Source organism: Pieris rapae, chromosome 2 (assembly GCF_905147795.1).
Source record: "Pieris rapae chromosome 2, ilPieRapa1.1, whole genome shotgun sequence".
NCBI classification, from domain to species: domain Eukaryota; kingdom Metazoa; phylum Arthropoda; class Insecta; order Lepidoptera; family Pieridae; genus Pieris; species Pieris rapae.
In genome coordinates, this window is record NC_059510.1 from 2,124,692 (window position 1) to 2,145,016 (window position 20,325).

At 32.7% G+C, this 20,325-nt stretch overlaps 2 protein-coding genes across 2 annotated transcripts; one reads left to right on the forward strand and one right to left on the reverse strand.

Moving 5' to 3' along the window:
- The first annotated feature begins 899 nt into the window (after window positions 1-899).
- LOC110995164 (piwi-like protein Siwi) lies at window positions 900-14,488 on the forward strand. The gene is made up of 19 exons (XM_022262188.2): window positions 900-1,056; window positions 1,587-1,920; window positions 2,204-2,335; window positions 3,088-3,247; window positions 4,045-4,156; window positions 4,462-4,587; window positions 4,678-4,779; window positions 4,961-5,054; window positions 5,783-5,910; window positions 7,047-7,307; window positions 7,878-8,020; window positions 8,447-8,592; window positions 8,822-8,933; window positions 9,524-9,653; window positions 10,492-10,729; window positions 11,339-11,415; window positions 11,638-11,810; window positions 12,558-12,657; window positions 13,128-14,488. Exons 2-19 carry the CDS (start codon window positions 1,593-1,595, stop codon window positions 13,290-13,292), a joined length of 2,727 nt encoding a protein of 908 aa, XP_022117880.2. The 5' UTR covers window positions 900-1,056; window positions 1,587-1,592; the 3' UTR covers window positions 13,293-14,488.
- Window positions 14,462-17,404, reverse strand: LOC110995208. The gene is made up of 3 exons (XM_045632538.1): window positions 17,072-17,404; window positions 14,656-16,834; window positions 14,462-14,489 (listed from the first exon to the last, which is right to left on the reverse strand). Exons 1-3 carry the CDS (start codon window positions 17,292-17,294, stop codon window positions 14,462-14,464), a joined length of 2,430 nt encoding a protein of 809 aa, XP_045488494.1. The 5' UTR covers window positions 17,295-17,404.
- Window positions 17,405-20,325: the final 2,921 nt, after the last annotated feature.

The following is a 20,325-nucleotide window of genomic DNA, read 5'->3' on the forward strand; positions in this document are numbered from 1 at the left end:
GGTGCTTTAGATAGTTGTTTGTGAAAGTACTCAATTGTATAATTTTATACACATCTGTACTATATATATGTATTTCTAAAAGTATTAATGCTGCTGTTGATAGGGTATTGTGACTAGGGAATGACTATAGGAGCAATGAGAACTTGTAACTTTCTCCAAAAACAATGTCAAATTTAATATTCTAAATGAAAGTTTTTCTGTGGAGGATGTGGCTATATTATTACATAGACGAATATCCTCATTCAGCAACAAAAAATCCACTCCGAAGAAGAATATGTTTTTATCTTTTTTTACATATTATGGAATACTTGTAACGTGTACTTTATTTGAACAAAAAAAGTACACGTTGCTAGTAAACAAAGTTTGAATAGTTGGTCACCTTAGTCATATTATTCAGGGTGTCCCAAAAGTCGACGTCAAGTCGAAATTTTCTCATAGGTTATCAGAAAAATTAAAAAAAAAATTAAGTCATGTATATTTTTTAAAGTTATGGAAATTTTCCCTATGAGAAAATTTCGACTTGACGTCGACTTTTGGGACACCTGTATGTAATATGTTGAATTCTGTATACTATAATTTATAAAAATACAAGAAGATAAAACACTCATACCAAATAAAATAAAAGAAGAGTTAAATTACCAAGGATTTTCTTTAACAAAATAATAAAATCTTAACGTTATTCAATACTTGAAAAGCACTAAACATTAAAAATTATAAAATATAAATTATTTAAAATAATATAATTTTATGTATAATCATTTTTAATTATCATCCTTCTAGTCAATCAATCTAGTCAAAGATAACGGCTAATAAATAAATTTAAAAAAAATCATTAAAGAAAATCCGCCAATATTATTGCCATTTTATTTCCTCGATTCTGTTATTTCTGCCAAACGCCATATTGTTTTTAATATAAATTCTGGTCATTACTTTTGTTGAGCCGCTGAGAAGTGGGACTAACTGGTCTCGTTTTCGGACTTACTTTAGATTTAACTTAAGTATCTAACTAAAACAAAATTCAAAATTTTGTTACATTATATTAACTATTGATAGAAGGTACGTTTTTCTATTAACTTACAATATACGTAACTGGTTAACATTTTCCTTTGTACTTTCATCCAACATGATGTTAATAAGCTTGTTTTGAACTTGTACACTTATTAGCATATTATATTTTTGATTAATGGTTCTAAGTTCTTTATTTAATATGAATATAACATATTTTTTTGGTTAGAAATTCAAAACTTGATAAATATACGTTAAGTTTTTTTTGTATGTTCTAAGAACGTCCATAGGACGCCATGACCCATGTTTCAAATCTTATCCGTAAATCATTATTTTAGAATGGTTACCTTATTATTACGTTTATTTTAAAATAACCTACGTTTCCTAAAATTATCCAATATAGTTGTCCTTAAAATACAAATTAAAAGCCATTTTCGGTAGGTATTATTAGTTCTACAGTAATTGTGAAATAAATATTACTACAGTATCAGCATAGTTTTAACCTACATAATATAGTATGTTATATGTGTATAACAAATGGCTATTTTTTGTGCTAAAAGCAGATTTTGCATTTATATTAGGTCGTTATGGGTGATCGTGGTGGGAGAGGAATAGCTCGCGGTCGAGCAGGGCGAGGTGGCAACGGAGAACAACAGCACAGAAGACCGGGGGAGCAAATGCGCTCATCGCAATCTGCTCCCCGTCCGAGTACATCTGCCCCCCGTCCGGGTACATCTGCCCCAAGACCTCAAATACCTAGTACATGGGGTCCACCCAGCGTAGCTCCACATGTCAGAGCTGGAGTGCCTCAACCAACTGAAGTTGCTGGCAGAGCCTCACATCGTTCAACTCCATCCACGCATGCACACCCTGGAGATTTAGATGTTCAGCAACAAATGCAAAATTTGGACATAGGTATTTAAAAATTGTTAAAATTACTATTTGTTGATAACTGTAAGGTTTAACAATTACCTTTATCTGATATATCTTATTTAAGATTCAAAACAATAAGCCACTAATTATATAAGAAATTGTCTGAAGCATTACTTCTCTTAACTTGACTAGCTTGGCTGGAAACGGCTTTAACAGTCACTTAAGTGTTTATGTACAATGCCATATAATAATATTGTTTACTTTAAAAGTGAAACGAAAAGTAGTGCTTCAGAAAGAAGCAACTAATTCTTAAATAATGCAACAGGTAGAAAAGAATTAGGAGGAGGTGATACTGCATCTGCACCTTCACGAGGCTCATTCCGAGGTGGTGGCAGAGTACTGCCTGATCAAGTTCAAGTTCTTAGGACAAGACCAGAAGCAGTTACATCAAAAAAGGGTAAGCTTGTTTTGAATTATCAAATATTTTCAAATGTAGTAATATTCACTTTTTTTTAAGGATATAGAATAATGAATGCAATTATTATTATTATTAAAATTTTACATAATAAATTTGTACAATATAAAAGTTACGTGTATGTCTTAAATTACCAATTTCTCAAAAGTTTTATAATAGTAAGCAATTTATTATTCTATTGTTACTGAGTATATTTATATTACATTGTTTTGAGAAGCTTTGTAAGCAGTTTAATCAATATGTGAAATAGGCTACCTACTGAACATGTAAGGCTTATTCTCCTTTATTTTTTACTTTTATCATTTTGTAAAGTATTATGGGGTTATAATGATCAATGTTGTAAAATGTAGCATTTACTTTTTTCTAAGTAGTATGTAATGCTTTTTAATTTAATTACAATAGTACATATATACACTTTATATACTATTTGAGGAACTTTGTATAGTATATATTTGTAAAATTGCTTTCTTAGAGATGATTATATATGTCACTAAACAAGAATTATAAAATAAATCCCTTCTGAATACATATCTTCTTAATTAATATATCACTTAAAATGTACAATTAATTTAATTCTACCCTATAATTATTATAGTATTAAATAACAAAGCTTTTACCACTCAATAAGTTGGTGTGAAAGTTGATATGAATATTAAACAAAATGATTTCACTGCTATATTATTACAAACTATTTATTTACTTTTTTTGAATACTACATATTTATTTATCTATAGGAACATTTGGTACACCGATAAATCTAATAGCCAACTATTTCACGGTGGAGACTACTCCTCAATGGTGTCTTTACCAGTACCATGTTGAATTTGATCCAGAGGAGGATCGCACTGGTGTTAGAAAGTCTCTTTTACGTCCACACACCAAAAATTTTGGGGGGTGAGTCATCTTGTCCATGCTTAATATTTTTTTTGTACTTTGTCTTGTAATTTTATGAATTGTCTTGGTAAAGTTGTTATTTTTTAATAATATAAATGGAATTGAAAATAACTTTATATGGTGTGCAATTAATAAAGCAAAACCAGCTCCAGCCGGGCAAAATTATAATTCTGATTTCGGTGGTTTAGTCTAGAAGTTGAAGGAAATATTTTTTGCACTTATGTAGGGGATCCTCAGGGACGGAAATTCCTTTGTAGTAAGTCCGAAGGTCTTTTCATCATGACCTCGATTCCAACAGGTGGACGGGATGTTGACCGATTGAGCAGTTTATAATGCACTTTTGACAAGACAACGCAGACAAATGACTTTTGACTACGTTGTATGAATATGTATGTATGTTTGCAAAGCAACGAAAGTAGTAAACTCGTTACTACCTAAGTAGGTAGTAACGTCGTTCTGACGTCTTTCCTCGTTCACCGGACGTGGAACACATTCTTTTGGTGTTTGAAATTACACTAATGTTGCCACCACAAACTCCTCCATCTGGTGGTAAACTATTCAACAGAGGAAGTCTGCTTGGCAGGTCTCCTCGACAAAAGCGCTAGTTGTATATGTACACTACATAACCCTAAGATTCGGTCGCTTGAACTGTGACTCCGGTATGACAAAATCCAATACGATAATCAGATGTTAGTGTTAACTCTTGTTCTTAACAAGCTAAACAGAAATTCTTGAATGAAACTAACAGTTTAAACATTATATTTTAATTGAAAAAGTTTAAATTGACTTTTTTGTAGATGTTTATTTGATGGAACGGCACTGTATACTGTGAATCGCCTACCACAGAGTCCTATGGAATTTTACTCTGAGCGAAAATCAGATGGAGAGAAAATACGGATGTTGGTCAAGGTATAGTTTTATATTTACTTATTATTGGTGTTGCTTTGTTATATTATTTTATTCTTGCGTTAAAAAAAGCAATGTTATCTTCTAGCAACCTATTCTGAGCTAAGATTTTGCAATAAAAAAAACCAGTTAAATTTCTCATGTTGCTTCAAATTTATGTTCTTTGGTTCTATTCTATAGAATTTGAATCTTGTGTTATAATAATGAGTTCAATATTTATAAAAATATATACATAGTAGACTCGCAATAATAGGAGTTCTGAAACGTTGTAAGGAATGTTTTGGTTACGGAATATTTTTTTATTGCAGCTGATTTGTGCTGTCAGTCCTGGAGACTACCATTACATCCAAGTCTTCAATATTATTATAAGAAAGTGCTTCACCATGCTGAATCTTCAACTGATTGGGCGAGATTTCTTTGATGCACAGGCTAAGGTAAACTCTGTTTTTTCTATTATTGTATGATTAATTGAATAGAATTTATTTAAAATTTATGAATGTGTACAATTATTTTTATCATTGCAGGTTGACATGCACGAACACAACCTGCAAATTTGGCCTGGATACAAAACTACTATCAACCAATACGAGGACCGGCTTCTGATGGTCACAGAAATAACGCACAAGGTATGTTTTGTAACATTTGTTTGTAATTTAGTTGAATTGGTCAGGTCTGTTTGTATGATGTCTGATTGTATGGAAATAAAAAAGACAGGAACTAAAATAGATTTTATGTTGCATTATTAATGAATACCATTAAATTATCTTGGCTATGTATGCAACTGAGTTGTTTCATAAATTATTCTAGGTCATCCGTTTGGACACAGTTCTGCACTTGCTGCATACATATAGCCACAGCAAGGGGTCTGGATTCAAGCCTCAATTTGCTGCAGATTTGGCAGGTAAGTTATTTTATGAGTCAATGTTAAACATATTCAATGTGACACGTATCTCGTCGTGGAGATCAGTCCATATAATGCCTTGTCTAGGCCCGTTCAGGGGAAGGTGGAAGGCACTAGACCGCGCGGCAGGTCACTTACGCGTTGGACTGATCAGATTAAGTCTGCCGTAGGAGATAAACTAAATCAGTGCAGCAGGATGACCTCTAATAGGCAACGATGGTGGAACGTCGTGAAGCGCATCACATCTGCCCCTTCTATTACCACTACTACTTAGTCATCACGACCGCTCTGTCAAGAGTGTACCGGATAAGAAGAAGAATGTTAAACATAACCAGTGAGCAGTGTTGACTTAGTGGTTTCAGCATGCGAGTCTCATCTCTGAGGCCAATGAAATTTCTGTCTATGAGAAGTTAAAATCGCAATTCGGTTGGAACGGTGAAGGGTTTGTCAGGCACAAGAGGCTGATCTTTTACTTGCCTATTAAGTTGACGAATGAATATGAACCTATAAAGGTTGGAGCGCTGCTGTTTTGTTCTAAATAGCTAAATTTAATTCTCAATTTCTGAAAAGTATTGGAATAACAAATATAAAAAAACTGATTAGGGCATCAATTTTGCAAATAGAAAAAGTTTGTGACAAAAAAGGTTTTCTATTGATCCTCTCGTTATAGGTGACATGTTTTTTGTGTAGTACTCACTTAACCCAAGACAATTTAATTATGATTCCAGGTCAAATAGTGATGACTGATTATAATATGAAAACGTATCGAATTGACGACGTGTCGTGGGATACTACTGTCCGATCAACCTTCCGTATGAAAGATGAGAATATCTCATACATTGACTATTATAAAAAGGTATGTATGTCTATTATGTCTCTTTAACTACTTCAATTATCAAATACTTAAGGATAAGAAAAATGAAACAGCTTTAACATAGTATTAGTCGTATATGGTGTATAGAGATATTTAGGAAGGAATTAGCTATGCCTTCCATATTTCAAAATCCATTTGTGATATATGGGAGTTTGACTAAGCTGTTAGTTCTAATTGTAAGTTTGTATTTCTCTCAAGCGGGAACAAAACATGTTTTGAATACTAGTCGATGCATTTCAAACTGAGTCATCAATCAATAAGTGTCACTGATAGTAGGAACTTGCACGCAATGGAACCTGTTATCGTATCTACTCCGGATTTGTATTCGAGTAATATGTGATATTTGTTTATAGGGATATTTGTTTTTCTATAAATATACGTTTTTTTTGTTATGCCACTCATTACATTACTTACCCTTCGCTACGCAATACGCACAATGGATAATTTATTTTCTAACGTGGTTTTGAAAAAATATATAAGTGGTGACATTAACGATCGAGAATGGGGTGTAATTCACGTGTTGCTGTTTTTAAAAGAATTGAGAACTGACCCCGATAAAAAAGCTTACCTCAATTTCTTTCATTTCAATTGTAAATAGTTCAATAATGCGTATAGTGAAATTTTATTTTTTATAGATACTTACTCATTATTATTTATATTTGTTGGTTTTCAAACAAGAGTCAATAAAAAAAAGTGGCGCTACAACCACAAGGTCCGAGCCTCAGATTTCTGATCTGTTTCATAATCGTTTTTCAATCTAAAAGGCTATTAGGTGATCAGCCTCCTGTGCCTGACAGCCACCGTCGACTTTTCCTGTCTAAGACGACATGTTTTAGACACAAAAAGCCGACGTTTTTCTTCACACGTTAAATGCGCACATAGAAAGAAAGTCCATTGTCCATCGCATCCTCAAGCCACTAGAGTCTAGACACTGCTTGAAATGCAATGAGTTCTATTTAGTTAGTGCATTTTTTTTATAAAACAGGGGGCAAACGGGCAAAAGGCTCACCTGATGTTAAGTGATACCGCCGCCCATGGACACTCGCTGCCAGAGGGCTCGCGTGCGGGCATTTTAACAATGTGTCCTCCGACTTCAATTCTTATCTACTTACTTTCAGAAATACAATATCACCATCACGGATATGGCCCAGCCCCTGTTAATATCACGTTCGAAGCCTCGCGACATCCGAGCGGGAATGCCCGAGCTTGTCTTTCTGGTGCCGGAATTGTGCCGATTGACTGGTCTTTCGGAGGAGATGAGAGCCAATTTTCAACTCATGCGCAGTATGGCCGTTCATACTAAAATAGGCCCCGATCAGCGAATTCAGAAATTGCTCCATTTCAATCGCAGGTTGACTCAAACTCCTGAGATCGTGCAGGTTAGTTTGTAAAAAAATCTTAATTCATATTCTTTTATAATATCAGTCCATACTAATCTATACTTCTATACTAATATTATAAAGAGAAAAGATTTGTATATATGTTTTTAACAAATGGTTTCAAAAATATTGGACCGATTTTAAAAATTATTTCACCATTTGAATGCTATATTATCACTAATATAGGCTATTTTTATTGCAACAAGTAAATAAAGATACCTACTAAAACTTTAAAAAACTTCCACGATACTAAAGAGCATATCTATCTATAAAATACTATCGCGATAGCATGGTTCTAACTATTTTGTCAGAACTAGAAAGCGCAATAGACATTCAGCTCCGATCCACAAATTGATTATGCTCATATAGTCATAGTCATCTTCAGAGTTGGTCATATTATATATGTTTATAAGTAGGTACTAATAAACATGTATTATCTGGCACAATTACCTATTTAATGGCTACAAGTGAGTTTTGTCTGTAGACAGTAATAGTAGTAATACTAACGGCTTGGAATTTAAGATTAGATTATTTTTAGATTTAAATTAAAAGTGTTAATAATGAATTCAGGAGCTGGCGTCTTGGTCATTGAAACTGTCCAATGACTTGGTGCGTTTCAAAGGACGACAATTGCCTCCCGAGAATATACTCCAGGGAAATAATGCTAAATACCCGGCTGGAGATAGTTTTGACGGGTGGACTAGAGATATGCGGTGAGTCATATTGAATCATATATTATTCCAACAAATTTATTTACAAATTCGTATAGGCAAGCATTAATTGGAAGACCCTTAGGTATATTCCAGCTATTGTAACAACCCCAGTTTCATGAATAGTTTAAGTATTTTTGGAGAACAATCTGAATCAAATCTATGCGCGTAAATAGCACTCCTACGATAATGACAAAAAACCAAAATCTTTGTTTATTGTGCTCTTCATGGGGATTAAGTTTCTGTTTAGTTTTAGTTATTTATTTATTTTTCTGCTCTAATATAATTGATGTGTATAATTTATGCATACACGTTGTTTTAGAACTTATAAATAAAGAAGCCTGATCACGGTCTATATAAAAAATAATTGAGAAACTTTATTATTTATGAGAAAATTTTATTAGTTTTTCTTTGTAATTGTATAAACAGATCGAAACAGCTACTTACAATTGCTCAAGTACCTTCGTGGGTCGTGATTACTCCGAGTCGGCAGCAACGAGATGCGGAATCTTTCGTGGATCTCATAATGAAGACTGGCGGCGGGTGTGGATTTAGACTGCCAAGGCCTGAAATTGGTAAGCCCTAATCGATCTGTATAGTGGCTTATAGGATAGGATAGGTAGCTTATTTCTGCCTTGGACCACCCATGGAAAGATCCCATTAAGATAAGAGTTCACGTCTAAAGCTTTATTTAAAGTTTCATCAAAAAGCTCAGGCTTAATTAAATTGCCTTGTAAAGAGTTAAAATCTTATAATTTTTAAATAAATTTGTGTTGTCTAATTGTCATCAAATTTTTTTTTCAGTAACAATGCAAAGAGACAGCAGTGGGGATTATTCCAATATGTGCGATACTGTTATTGCCCGTAAAAATCCCACTATAATGCTTATCGTCTTGGCTAGAGCTGCTACTGACAAGTGAGTTAATTTATTAAACGCAGATTTTTCATTTTTATTATTAAATGCTACATATTTGTATGTTTTACCTACGAAAAGATAAATCTAAATATTTACGTAGGTGACCTAATACAAACATAACATAATATATTTCAATATCATGAACAATACTATATCGAAATAACCTCGAATCGAATAAACTTTAATTACTTTCATTTTATTCTTTAGTTCATATCACTCTACTAATTCCAGGTTTAGTAAACCTTTAATAAAAATGTTTTATTTGATTATCACTCGCCGTAATACCACTTTTAATGTAGAGCACCGGGATATTAATAGACCACAACCCACATGCATATTAATAAATTGGATTCATTCACTAGCAAAAACAATTTTTTATTGAAATTGCAAAATGTGCCCGACCAACAAGGTTTCTAATCTCTAACATGTCAAAAAATGATAACTCGGAATTCTATCGAATGAAAAATCAGTTATAGTTTGTTAAAATTGTCAATTCAAATTATTGCTTGAAGACTTAATCATAGTGTAGTAGAATTTATATGTATGTAGTTTTTATGAAAGTGTTAATTATAATATATTGTTCGAAATAGATACAGGGCGATAAAGAAGAAGTGCACCGTCGACCGCGCGGTTCCCTCGCAAGTTGTGTGCGCAAGGAATATGACAAGTAAAACTGCGATGTCCATTGCTACAAAGGTCGCAATACAAATGAACTGCAAGGTTAGTTGTGTTTATACTTATTTTTTTATTTACATTCATATTAAAAAAAATATTTTGAAATATGGATGCATCCATACGCCTTTTTGCCGATACCATACCGTTGCTCTTATAGAAATATCGTCGAAAGCGACACCAACGCTTATTGAAATAAAATTCAATTAAGGTAAAATATATAAAGTATTTAATTTTTAATAAAAATATAAAGAGTTGCAAAACTTTGAATAGGAATTATGTAACTGTTAACAATTTAAATATCGCTGATGCCTATATATCGGCAAACCTAAAGTATCGCCGATATATCGGTATAGGATGCATTCCTAGAATAAACTAAAAATAGTGGGTTGAATTCAAAAATCAAAGTCTATTTTTTAGCGATAGAACGAATTCTAACTTCGGAACCTATTTGTAGACATAACACAAGATGGCAGAATTGTATTATTATTTTATTTATATAAGCATATGAAAATGTATTAGTAATTTGTGGTACAATTGATTGTAATGATTAAAAATTGTTATAAGCATTGTGGTGATGTAAATAATACTAATAATACCCCTGAAATTTTTACTTGCATCACAAGAATGGTGTTAATTATAAAAACGTAGGTACAAGATAATTGAGTGAGGAGCTTCTTTGACCACAACTCAATACATATATTAATGTTTACATATATGTATTAAACAAATTTAACGAAATGCCATTAAATTTGTTTGTACATTCTGAAATGTCACCCCTAATCAAATTGATTTCATATTGAAGTCAAACATATCAGTGTGTTATATTAAAAGGATAAAAATATTCCCCAATTTCATTATTAATCACAATACGCTAATATTTCAGCTGGGTGGAGCACCGTGGACGGTTGATATCCCGCTTCCATCTCTCATGGTTATCGGATATGATGTTTGCCACGACACGCGATCCAAGGAGCGCTCGTATGGAGCGTTTGTGGCCAGTCTTGACAGGCCCATGAGCCAATACTTCTCAGCGGTTAATGCACATACTTCGGGAGAGGAACTCTCCGCCCACATGAGCTTCAATGTCGGTTCCGCCGTTAAGAGATATCGCGAGAGGAACGGTAAGATGACATTGAAAAAACAATTATTTGAAATAATTAAATTTATAGTATCCTTTCAAGACGTGACTGAATAAAAATGTTCAATCGCTCGCGTTTTAGTATTATCGTTTCATCGTTCTTTTTAAAATTTTAAAACTCCTAGTTTTAAAATTTATAAAAAAACGAATATGATAAAGATAATTAATTAAATTATAACACAATAGAAACTATTTATGGAATTAACAAATCAATTTTTCACTACAGAAATAAAACTTACTCAAACAACACCATTAACATTTCAAGCAATCTTCGCGTTTTAGGGGGAATACCGCGTTTAATATGGAGAACGAAAATCGCGTTATAGAGGAAAATACTGTATTTTTACAGCATTATTGCAGCTTCTTACAAACAAAAAAAACTTTGCGATTAAAAATAGAGATAAGGCGGAGAGTTTATTGCCAGTTCTTCTCTTCCGTTCTATGCCCTGAATTTGAGAACTGGCAGTAAATGTAAAATTAGAATCATTTAATGTATATTTCTTCTTTTTTGACGTTCCTAAGTGTACATTTTGTTACCTGTATGAATAAATGATTTTTGATTTGATATATAAGAGCTTATGCGTTGTTTCAGGTGTATTACCCGGAATGATTATAGTATACCGTGACGGCGTTGGAGAAGGACAAATTCCCTATGTCTCCAGCCACGAGGTACAGAGCCAAACATATTTCCGATTATGAAATTACATTTATTTACGAATAATAAATAATTTTAACTTAAATACCCGGCTGGCGAGATCAGTAGATAACAAAAAGTATATTTATTTCTTATCTCTTAAACACATTAATTTGACATCAGTTTTCATTAATATTCAAAAACTGTGTAGTGTAGCTAAAAAAATATTATTAATAGTGAGAATTGACCATTAACAGGTTGCTGAAGTGAAGAAAGTGCTAACTGAAATATACGGAACTCCGCAATTCAAGTTGGCGTTCATAATCGTATCGAAACGCATCAACACGCGTATCTTCGTCGAAGGGAATCGTTACGGGGACAATCCCAAACCTGGAACGGTCATTGACGACGTGGTTACATTACCGGAGCGGTAAGATAGTGTCTTTTGCAATTTTTGTTATATTATTTTATATAAGTATTTTTGATTTATATAATCGTCATAGTAGGTATATAGGATATACCTATTATGATATATTTTATATACTTTTCAGTTTGCCTTATTTACGATGTTAAAATGACCTTTATTTGAATTATTTTTATTTGATGATTTAAATTAGAAATTTGTTATGTTTTTGCCTGTAAAAAAGTACTTACGTACAAACTATAAAGTTCACATGTAAGAAGTGCAAATTCTTTGTAAATTTATTACTAAAGTAAAAGCTCCAAGAGATGTACCAGTACATGATCACTCCATGTATTTGTATATTCACACTGTTTTCACACTGTATACGAGCTAATGATGATATAAATAAATGAAACATCTATGTTTACTGCCCAAGACTTTATGCGACAGAATAATTACTAATGTGTATTTACAAAACGAATACATTAACCAAAAGCGTGTATTTTTTATCGATCTCCTTTTCTCACTCTCTTAATCGCTGTCTGTTCCCTTTCTTCGACAATCTTCGTGTTGTTCTATAAAAAAATTACCCTTTATGCGTCAAAAAAAGTTTTACTTAAATAAACAGATGGACAAATGAGTACTTTCACAGCCCAGAAGTAATTAAAACTACAAAAAAAGTCTGAAACCTTGTCAAATGACTTAAGGACCTTTTTTAGCCACATTTAAAATACAAGTGTAAGAGAAAGACGCTAATTTCATTTTCTATTTCAGTTACGACTTCTATTTGGTAACACAGTCAGTACGCGAGGGTACGATTGCTCCAACCTCTTACAATATCATTGAAGATACAAGTGGACTGCCCCCAGACAGGGTGAGTATATTTACATTATCAATTTTAATATGGGTCTTGAATAAAGACTTAGACCGTACGGACCGACGGACGAACGAACCGTGCGTATACGGACTCAACGCCAACGATTAATTTAACATCTTTTCTGTTGACGTTGGTTACCTTTATTAGTTATTTTGAGTTTGTTATAGACTATGTAGGTAGACATAATGTTGACGCAGTGTGCGCATTTGCTCCAACAGTTAAGGAAAACATCGTGAGGAAACCGACATTTGTTAGATCCAAAATGTCTATACCCACTTGTCTATATTGAAAAATGATCATGAAACAGATTCACAAATTTGAGGCCCAGGCCTAAAGCTTACTCATTACTAACAAAGTCTGTAATTTAGTTTCTTTTTTTTTCTAGCATGTCTTGCTCCTAATCACAAATTAGATAGCATTGCATGAATTTTTATTATCTTTTTTCATATGATTTCCGTTAATTTTAGATCCAGCGTCTGACGTACAAGCTGACTCATATGTACTTCAACTGCTCCTCCCAAGTGCGAGTCCCCTCAGTGTGCAAATACGCCCACAAATTGGCTTTTCTGACGGCTAACAGCTTGCATGATCAGCCACACCGTTCGCTCAGTGAATCTTTGTACTATATTTAATTTTATTAATTAAGGTAAATACACAAAAGTGAAAATTATGATATTAATTGAACATGCCATTACAACGTATGCTAAAAATATTTTCTTTTTTAAAATTTAATTTACTTTTGTGCATTTGAATTGAGTTATTAGTTAATAGTGTTTATCACCATGGCTATGATGTTATTTCCAAGTAAATATAACATTAACCATCGAGCAAGACTCAAAACTCTCACTACACTAGTAGTACTTACATTTTTTATTTTGCATTTGTATTAGAATCTCGTAGCTTGAATAAGTCAAACATTTAACCATTAATTGTCATATTAGACTTCCAATTACCTCGTTAATACATAGTGCGAAAAGTTCAAAATATATTTGTGTTAATGTTCTTAAACATTTTGGAGTTTATATGAAAAGAATGTTTTTCTGGTTTAATTATTACTTAGTTTGTAAGTTATAGAAATAGGCAACAGAAGTATTTTTGGTTAGGGCAGGATTTCAAAGTGGCTAGAACTTCGTAACAAAATGCATCCGTATTGATTGGCTTGAAGTAACTCTTAGTTCTTCAAACTCGAGGCTGTTTAGTTGGAACGAAAAACAGCTCTTCGACGACTCGTTAACTCATTTGAAATATATAGCTATTAACAAGACTATTTTTGAAATTTTATTCATTAAAATATACCTACGTTTATTAGCTTTGAGATCTTGGCCAGGTTGTGATGTTTCATAATGACCAATCTCTGTTAAAACTTCTGGCAGCTCAGTTGTCCAGACGGGATTGGCCTTTTGGGACAAAAGTGATAGTATTAGTCATTTGTTGATTTAATTATTATTCTTGGTAAGTTAATCGTTGCCAAAACCCCACCTTGAACTAAACTTGGCAAGTGTCATATTGTTGCATTTCCTAGATGTTTACTGTGATAGTGTTTAAGATTTGTTGGAAGGTCCTCATTTTTATCGAGATGAGGGCCGGTGTACACTAGAGAGTTTTCCGAGAGGAATGATTCGAAGCAATGCTTCATATTTTTGTACTCTGGTTTTTTAAGTATTTTTTCATTAAATATTCCCGCTGTCCTATAGTTTGATAACTGTCTTCATAAATATTTAAGTCTGTGGTAAAATGTTACAGCAGATAAAAACTGACGAACGTTTTACTAAATTGTTCTTTGAATTAGTATGTTATCTAACTATAGAGGCGTGGGTTCTTTCGTAAACCTGTGTTTTATTTTTTATTATGTAACTTAGTTTTTTTAACGTCTTCAATACCTCCCAAAGTTCAAATGAAGTGTAGATAGGTGATATAAATAATTGTCATTTTATTTATAGCACACATCTGCAAAATAAGTTACAACAGATATAACACCAACAGAAAACAGGACACCAAATACACGCCGTACAAACATATAACATAGCATATGCTAAATTTTCATAAAATTTACAGAATACTAAAAAATAAGGATAAAATTTCGGCCACCGACGGTGAATCCAAGCACAGGGTCTTTTCCGTAAAGTTTGGACAAAAATATCTTCACAATTATCACAGTTCCACACTTTGCCGTCGGCCTCTCGAATAATGACCGCTGCCTTTTTTCGGAATTTTTGGCAGAACTGTGAAAATTTATTTTTGCGATTGGGTCTAGTTTTTTGCTGTATAACTTTTTTTCTAGCTTTACTTTGTCGTAATCGGCTTCGTTTTTTAGTATTTAATTTATTTGGTACAGAATATTTACGGTTGAGGCATTCTATCGGCTTATGAAGCTTACAATTACACAAACATCTTCGATGAATAGCAGGCAAAGATGGTGCCTTCTTCTCGTTCATCTTTACATTTCGCTTATTATGAACACAAGTACTTTTGAGCGAACTGCAATTCCGAAGCTGACAGGGCCTCCAATCCGCAGTACAGATACATTGTGAATCCGAATGTGGTGGTATTTTATCGTTAAATGTTACGAATTTAGGTGTTTTCTGCAAGCTGGAATAAACTGGGACATTTTTCGATTTCAGTGGTTTACATTCAGTTTGCACAGATTCACACACACAATTTACATCTTGGGGTACGTTTTTCTTTTTTTGGTCGCATACGAAATCGCTAACTTTGTTTTCTTTTGGTTGATTTCGAGAAATACCTTGAATTTGATGCTCCTTCAAATCTGATTGTTGTCTGCTTTGTGCGTAAAGATCTTGACTTTCTAATTCTTGTTCGTTTTTAGTTACTTTAGAATCTTTGGATGGGCATTTATCATTGGAAACATCATTTCCACATTTCATTAAATCAAGTGTAGGCCTATTCTTATTTAATTTATCCGCTTCAGATAATGCGTCTCCATGGGTTATAGCTTTTTCCAAATTTTTATCTTTCCTGACTTTGATTGGCTTCATTACCCAACCCCTATCCTTATCATAATACAGTTTGTACTTTTTTTGAGGGTTTGGATATTGTTTATTTTCATTCCGACGCAATAAGGAAGATTGTGAAATCCCGAACCGTTTACGGTTTCTGTTAACATTTCTATCTTTAATCAAAGAGAACATAGCTTCATAGAAACCTAATAGCTTTTTAACAGCACCAGCAACACAAGTATAAATGGACTTCCAAAACTCTTGATCGTCATTTTGGCATTTCTCTGTTTTACAGCTTTCAATATCTCTTACAGTTTTGATTATTTCGTGGGGTCTCATGGGATATGATACTATCCAGAGAAGCGACATCATCAGTATGCATGGAAACCATATAATAACAGAGAGTGCAATAAGGGTAAATTTTACGCTTTTGGTTATGAAAATAGGACAGGTAGGAACATTAGACGATCTAGAAAAATTCTTATCCTTCGACAATACTTTAGAACGACATTTCGACCGACTTTTAGGCAGAAGAGTAGGCATAGCTCCTTGAACCGGTAACGAAGCTGCATTATCTCCGCCTCCTTTAGAATTTTCAAAAGAAGTAGTGGGCACTACTATTTGCTGGGTGTGAAACAGGCGAGGTACTTGTTTTAATTTAGAAGAATCATTGGGATTGAAACGAGCGGCATTTGGAAAATCTATAACGTTGTACGTTCCGTCTAATTGATGGGCGTGATGCTGGCATGTAGAATTAAGATTCGGCTTAGTATGTTGTATGTTATGGTCTGAGTAGAAATTATGGTAACGTGCATTATCACTTGAAGCTGTTGGGATTGTTGTACTTCTGCGACGACGTTTTACTTGCGGAATGTGTAGGCGACAGCAGAAATTGTTTTTTCCATTTTTCTTATCATAATTTATGTCCTGAGATGATTTAGAGTTGTAATGAATTGCATATTTTGAAATATCTTTAGAATTTAATGTCAAAGGGCGTCTTCTTTTTGATTTCCAATTTTTTGATTTGAAAAGAACTTCTATTTTATCAGTTACAGATCCGCCACGTGGTAATTTTTTTTTTCGTTTCGTTTTACTCTTTACTTTATTGTTTTTTATATGTATAGCTCTTCTATCTGCACAAAGCGAATCATTCGACAATTTTTTTTTATGAAACAAAAAGCTATTAAATCGTTTTGAGATTTTACTTCTAGGAATATCTGAAAAAAGTTATATAGCTTAGCTCCAAATACCTACATTTTAAATCATAGATATAATTTATTTTTTCGTTGACTCAATGTGAACCAATTTTAAAAGACGTCCCAATACCAAACGTGTCATATGTTCTCGCACTAATTCTTATACACTACCTATAGTGACAAAACGATATAAAATTCAGAAGCTCAGATAAAACATAGAAACTTAGAAACGAATACTTATTAAAATATTATTAATACCAGAATTGGGTCGTCCAAATATTTGACTTATATATTGTTGCACAGATGGCTTTTTTGTTGGCTTACTGCTTTCATTTTCTGCTTGGACTTGAGGTTTAAATATTTGTGAAACTAATTTTTCCGTTTGGTTACAATGTTGTCGAACTGTTTGTGGTTTCTGTTGTACTACTTGTGAACTCCCGGGCTCTCTATCAAGAAACTTTATCAGATGTAGCCCATGCATATTTAAGATTATATTGCTATTGGTTTTGGTCACGTATTACACTGTAGTGCTATAAAAACTATGTTAGACCCCTTAAACATTATTGTAAGTACAAAAAAATATATAAAAATTATAACTTTTAGCAAAAGTGACATCAGAATGTAATAAATATATTTTTGACTACGTCATTTATACCTAAGGCTATATAGCATACCCGTGATATCATAGACCATTATATTAATTGGATATTCTGTTGACGCCTGGTTTGTTGTGAAGTCGGGATGTATTTTCCTATTTCTTCAATTAAAGCGCAACTTAGAACGAGTAACATATTATAGTTTCTTTGCTTTTTATAATCTTCTATAGCCGAAAGCATCTAGTGAGGGTTGGATTTATTTAAGGGCTCCGTGAAAACAATAGGCTGTATTTTGAATTTAAAAAAAATAATCATACGGTTGGTATCCCGGTCTAACGGAACGAGGAATTCCCCGTCGCTATTTTTTTGGTCAGGGTGTTTTCGCATGACCGTCTCACAAAGCCGTAATAATTCACGATCGGCCGATACTAGTAGTAGTAGTTCTTTAGTTATTATTTACAAACTGAATAAAAGTATTGATAAATTTGTATGGTTACTCAATTAGCTTATAATATTTGTAATTATTTTATAATAAAAAAACCAAGAATAACTTTAGTTGCATATACGAAATTTAATTTCATCTGTCACAGCAACAGGCACAAAAACAGCACTTAAATATTTCTAAGCAAAGGAATGCCGGTACCCAAAACAATATTCCAAGCAAAAACATTAAGAAAACTCGTAAATTCCTCCACTGTGCTCTAGCGCTCAAATATTGGGGATAAAATTGAGGCCATCGATGATAAATCCATAATTGAGGCGTTCTTTGTAAAGACATGAGATAGCAATCTCGAGCAGAGGCGTTCCATTTTCTTTCAGACTTAGAGGGAGTGGAGAATCTAGTGTGACAAGGGGAAACTGCATTAACTTGCGGGGGTTGAAGCAAAATTCTTCGCATATTCCCTAATAAATCGTACTTATTCACATTCGCTATGCTTTTTAAATCTTTATCCGTTTTTATGATTTTATCAAAAAACTTATGCACGGGTGCCCCATTTTGTAACTTTTTGGATTTTTCATACTTTTTGCATTTTTCTATAGCTTTTGTTACGATAAATAATTTTCTCTCTGCTTGCTTTAGTTTAGAAGTTGTATTCGATTTATCTTTTAGCTCGAGTTTGTTTAACTGTTTCCTTTTCTTTTGTAACTGTTTATCAATGCATAGTAATTCTTCTTGTTTATGTTTCAATTCATCTTCAATGTTACAAATTCTGTTAATATTATCATTTCGTTTGTAAGCTTTATTCTTACAGCAATCGTTGCAGGGGCAAAATCTTTTCCTTGCATGTTTCATTATAAAAAAATCATTACAAAGAAAACATATTTAATATATAGGCAACATCTTTCATGATATCCGGGATTCAGGTACAACAAATAAGATTAGAAAAAATCATTATTGTGTAATCATAAAATGATTTATTGTATTTAATTTTAAAATTACTTTTATTTATTACATTTTTTTGAAATTTTGAATTACAGTTTGTTTAGATTAATTTATTGCTGCTGACTGATCTGTCATTGACATTACTACTACTACTTTCACGTAGATAATAACTAAGAATACAACAAAATAATCTGTTGAAACTGTCTTCTAATCGTTTTTTATATAGTGTGTCTTCACGCGCTATAAAACATAATATACATGTTTCTCATTTATTATTTTTTTATTTTATTATTTTTAACACCTACCCTCGTTTTTTTTAAATCAATTTTGAATTGAATACGACTGGTTGAAACTTTGTTAATTTAAAGAAGGGCTTCCCTGTCACAGGTCTCTGACTTACTAGAGATGCCTCAATCTGAATCCTATCGTACATATTGCTGAACAAATAAAGAAATTTCATTTTTTTCTTTTGATTTAATTTTCTAAACAACTAGCCGAGGTCATGGTGAGATCTGGAAATATGTACTTAAAATGCAAAAGGAGGTGATTTAAATCCGAAACAATTATGTTTTGTCTGGGAAATGAAACTAGCACTAAATATGCGTTAATAACCATAGAGGTTTAATTTGATCAATTAAAATTGTACGTTACTCATAGAAAAACATAAGGCAATTTGAGGATCATTAATTACTAATGAAATAATTATTAAATCGCTTACTAATAACGTTTAGGAATATTCCCTACTATTTAAAAAAATATATATTCTAGTAAAAGCTTATGGGTTAGGTACCTTTCGTGCTCTAATGTTTAGCGCTACAAACCCTACGAAGACTATATAATACATTTTTAGTGACGGATAGAATGTGATTACTTCGCTCTTTACACTCATATTTGACAATCAATATAAACCAAATAAAGTAAATAAAACCGTACAAATAATATTAATATAGACATGTCCATGTTTAAACATATCAAATAGCTTTTTAATCATTTAAAGTATATTATATGTACATAGTTAAAAACTGGTATTGGCACAGTTGAACTGTCATTTTCATACAAAGGTCTATCCACATACACCGATCCGTCTCGACGTACCATGGATAGCTTGTATCGACAGATGGCTATTACTATTTGGATTGAGATGTCTATCTCAGATGTTTAAAATTGAATGGCGATAGGTTAGGTGTTTGGGCGTAAGTCTCAATATTAAATATTAACTACTTAAGGTGCTTTACCTTCTGTTGGTTATAAACACGTTCAAAATATCAAATAAAGTATCAAAATGAAATAAGTAAAAACAAAAATAATTCATTCGACATTCGTAACATAACATCTATGTTCCTCGTAAGTGATCTTAGCACGTGCATTTACATATAATACTTTTTGCTGTTCGTATATTCCCATAGCTTGTGTGAAATAATCTTTTAGGTAAATTGTAAGCTTTATACATTACATTTATTTGTTGTTATAATAATTATAATTTGCATGATGTGCTAACAATGCGTTAGATATACATAATATATGAGTGACAA

Excerpts from the sequence above, each read along its gene's own strand:
- LOC110995164 (XM_022262188.2), top strand. The coding sequence starts at position 1,593 with ATGGGTGATCGTGGTGGGAGAGGAATAGCTCGCGGTCGAGCAGGGCGA. Across the intron at positions 1,921-2,203 it reads AATGCAAAATTTGGACATAG|GTAGAAAAGAATTAGGAGGA; the intron begins GTATTTAAAAAT and ends ATAATGCAACAG. Across the intron at positions 2,336-3,087 it reads AGCAGTTACATCAAAAAAGG|GAACATTTGGTACACCGATA; the intron begins GTAAGCTTGTTT and ends ATTTATCTATAG.
- LOC110995208 (XM_045632538.1), bottom strand. The coding sequence starts at position 17,294 with ATGCATGGGCTACATCTGATAAAGTTTCTTGATAGAGAGCCCGGGAGT. Across the intron at positions 16,835-17,071 it reads ATTTGGACGACCCAATTCTG|ATATTCCTAGAAGTAAAATC; the intron begins GTATTAATAATA and ends AACTTTTTTCAG. Across the intron at positions 14,490-14,655 it reads GTTTGTACGGCGTGTATTTG|GTTTACGAAAGAACCCACGC; the intron begins GTGTCCTGTTTT and ends AATAAAACACAG.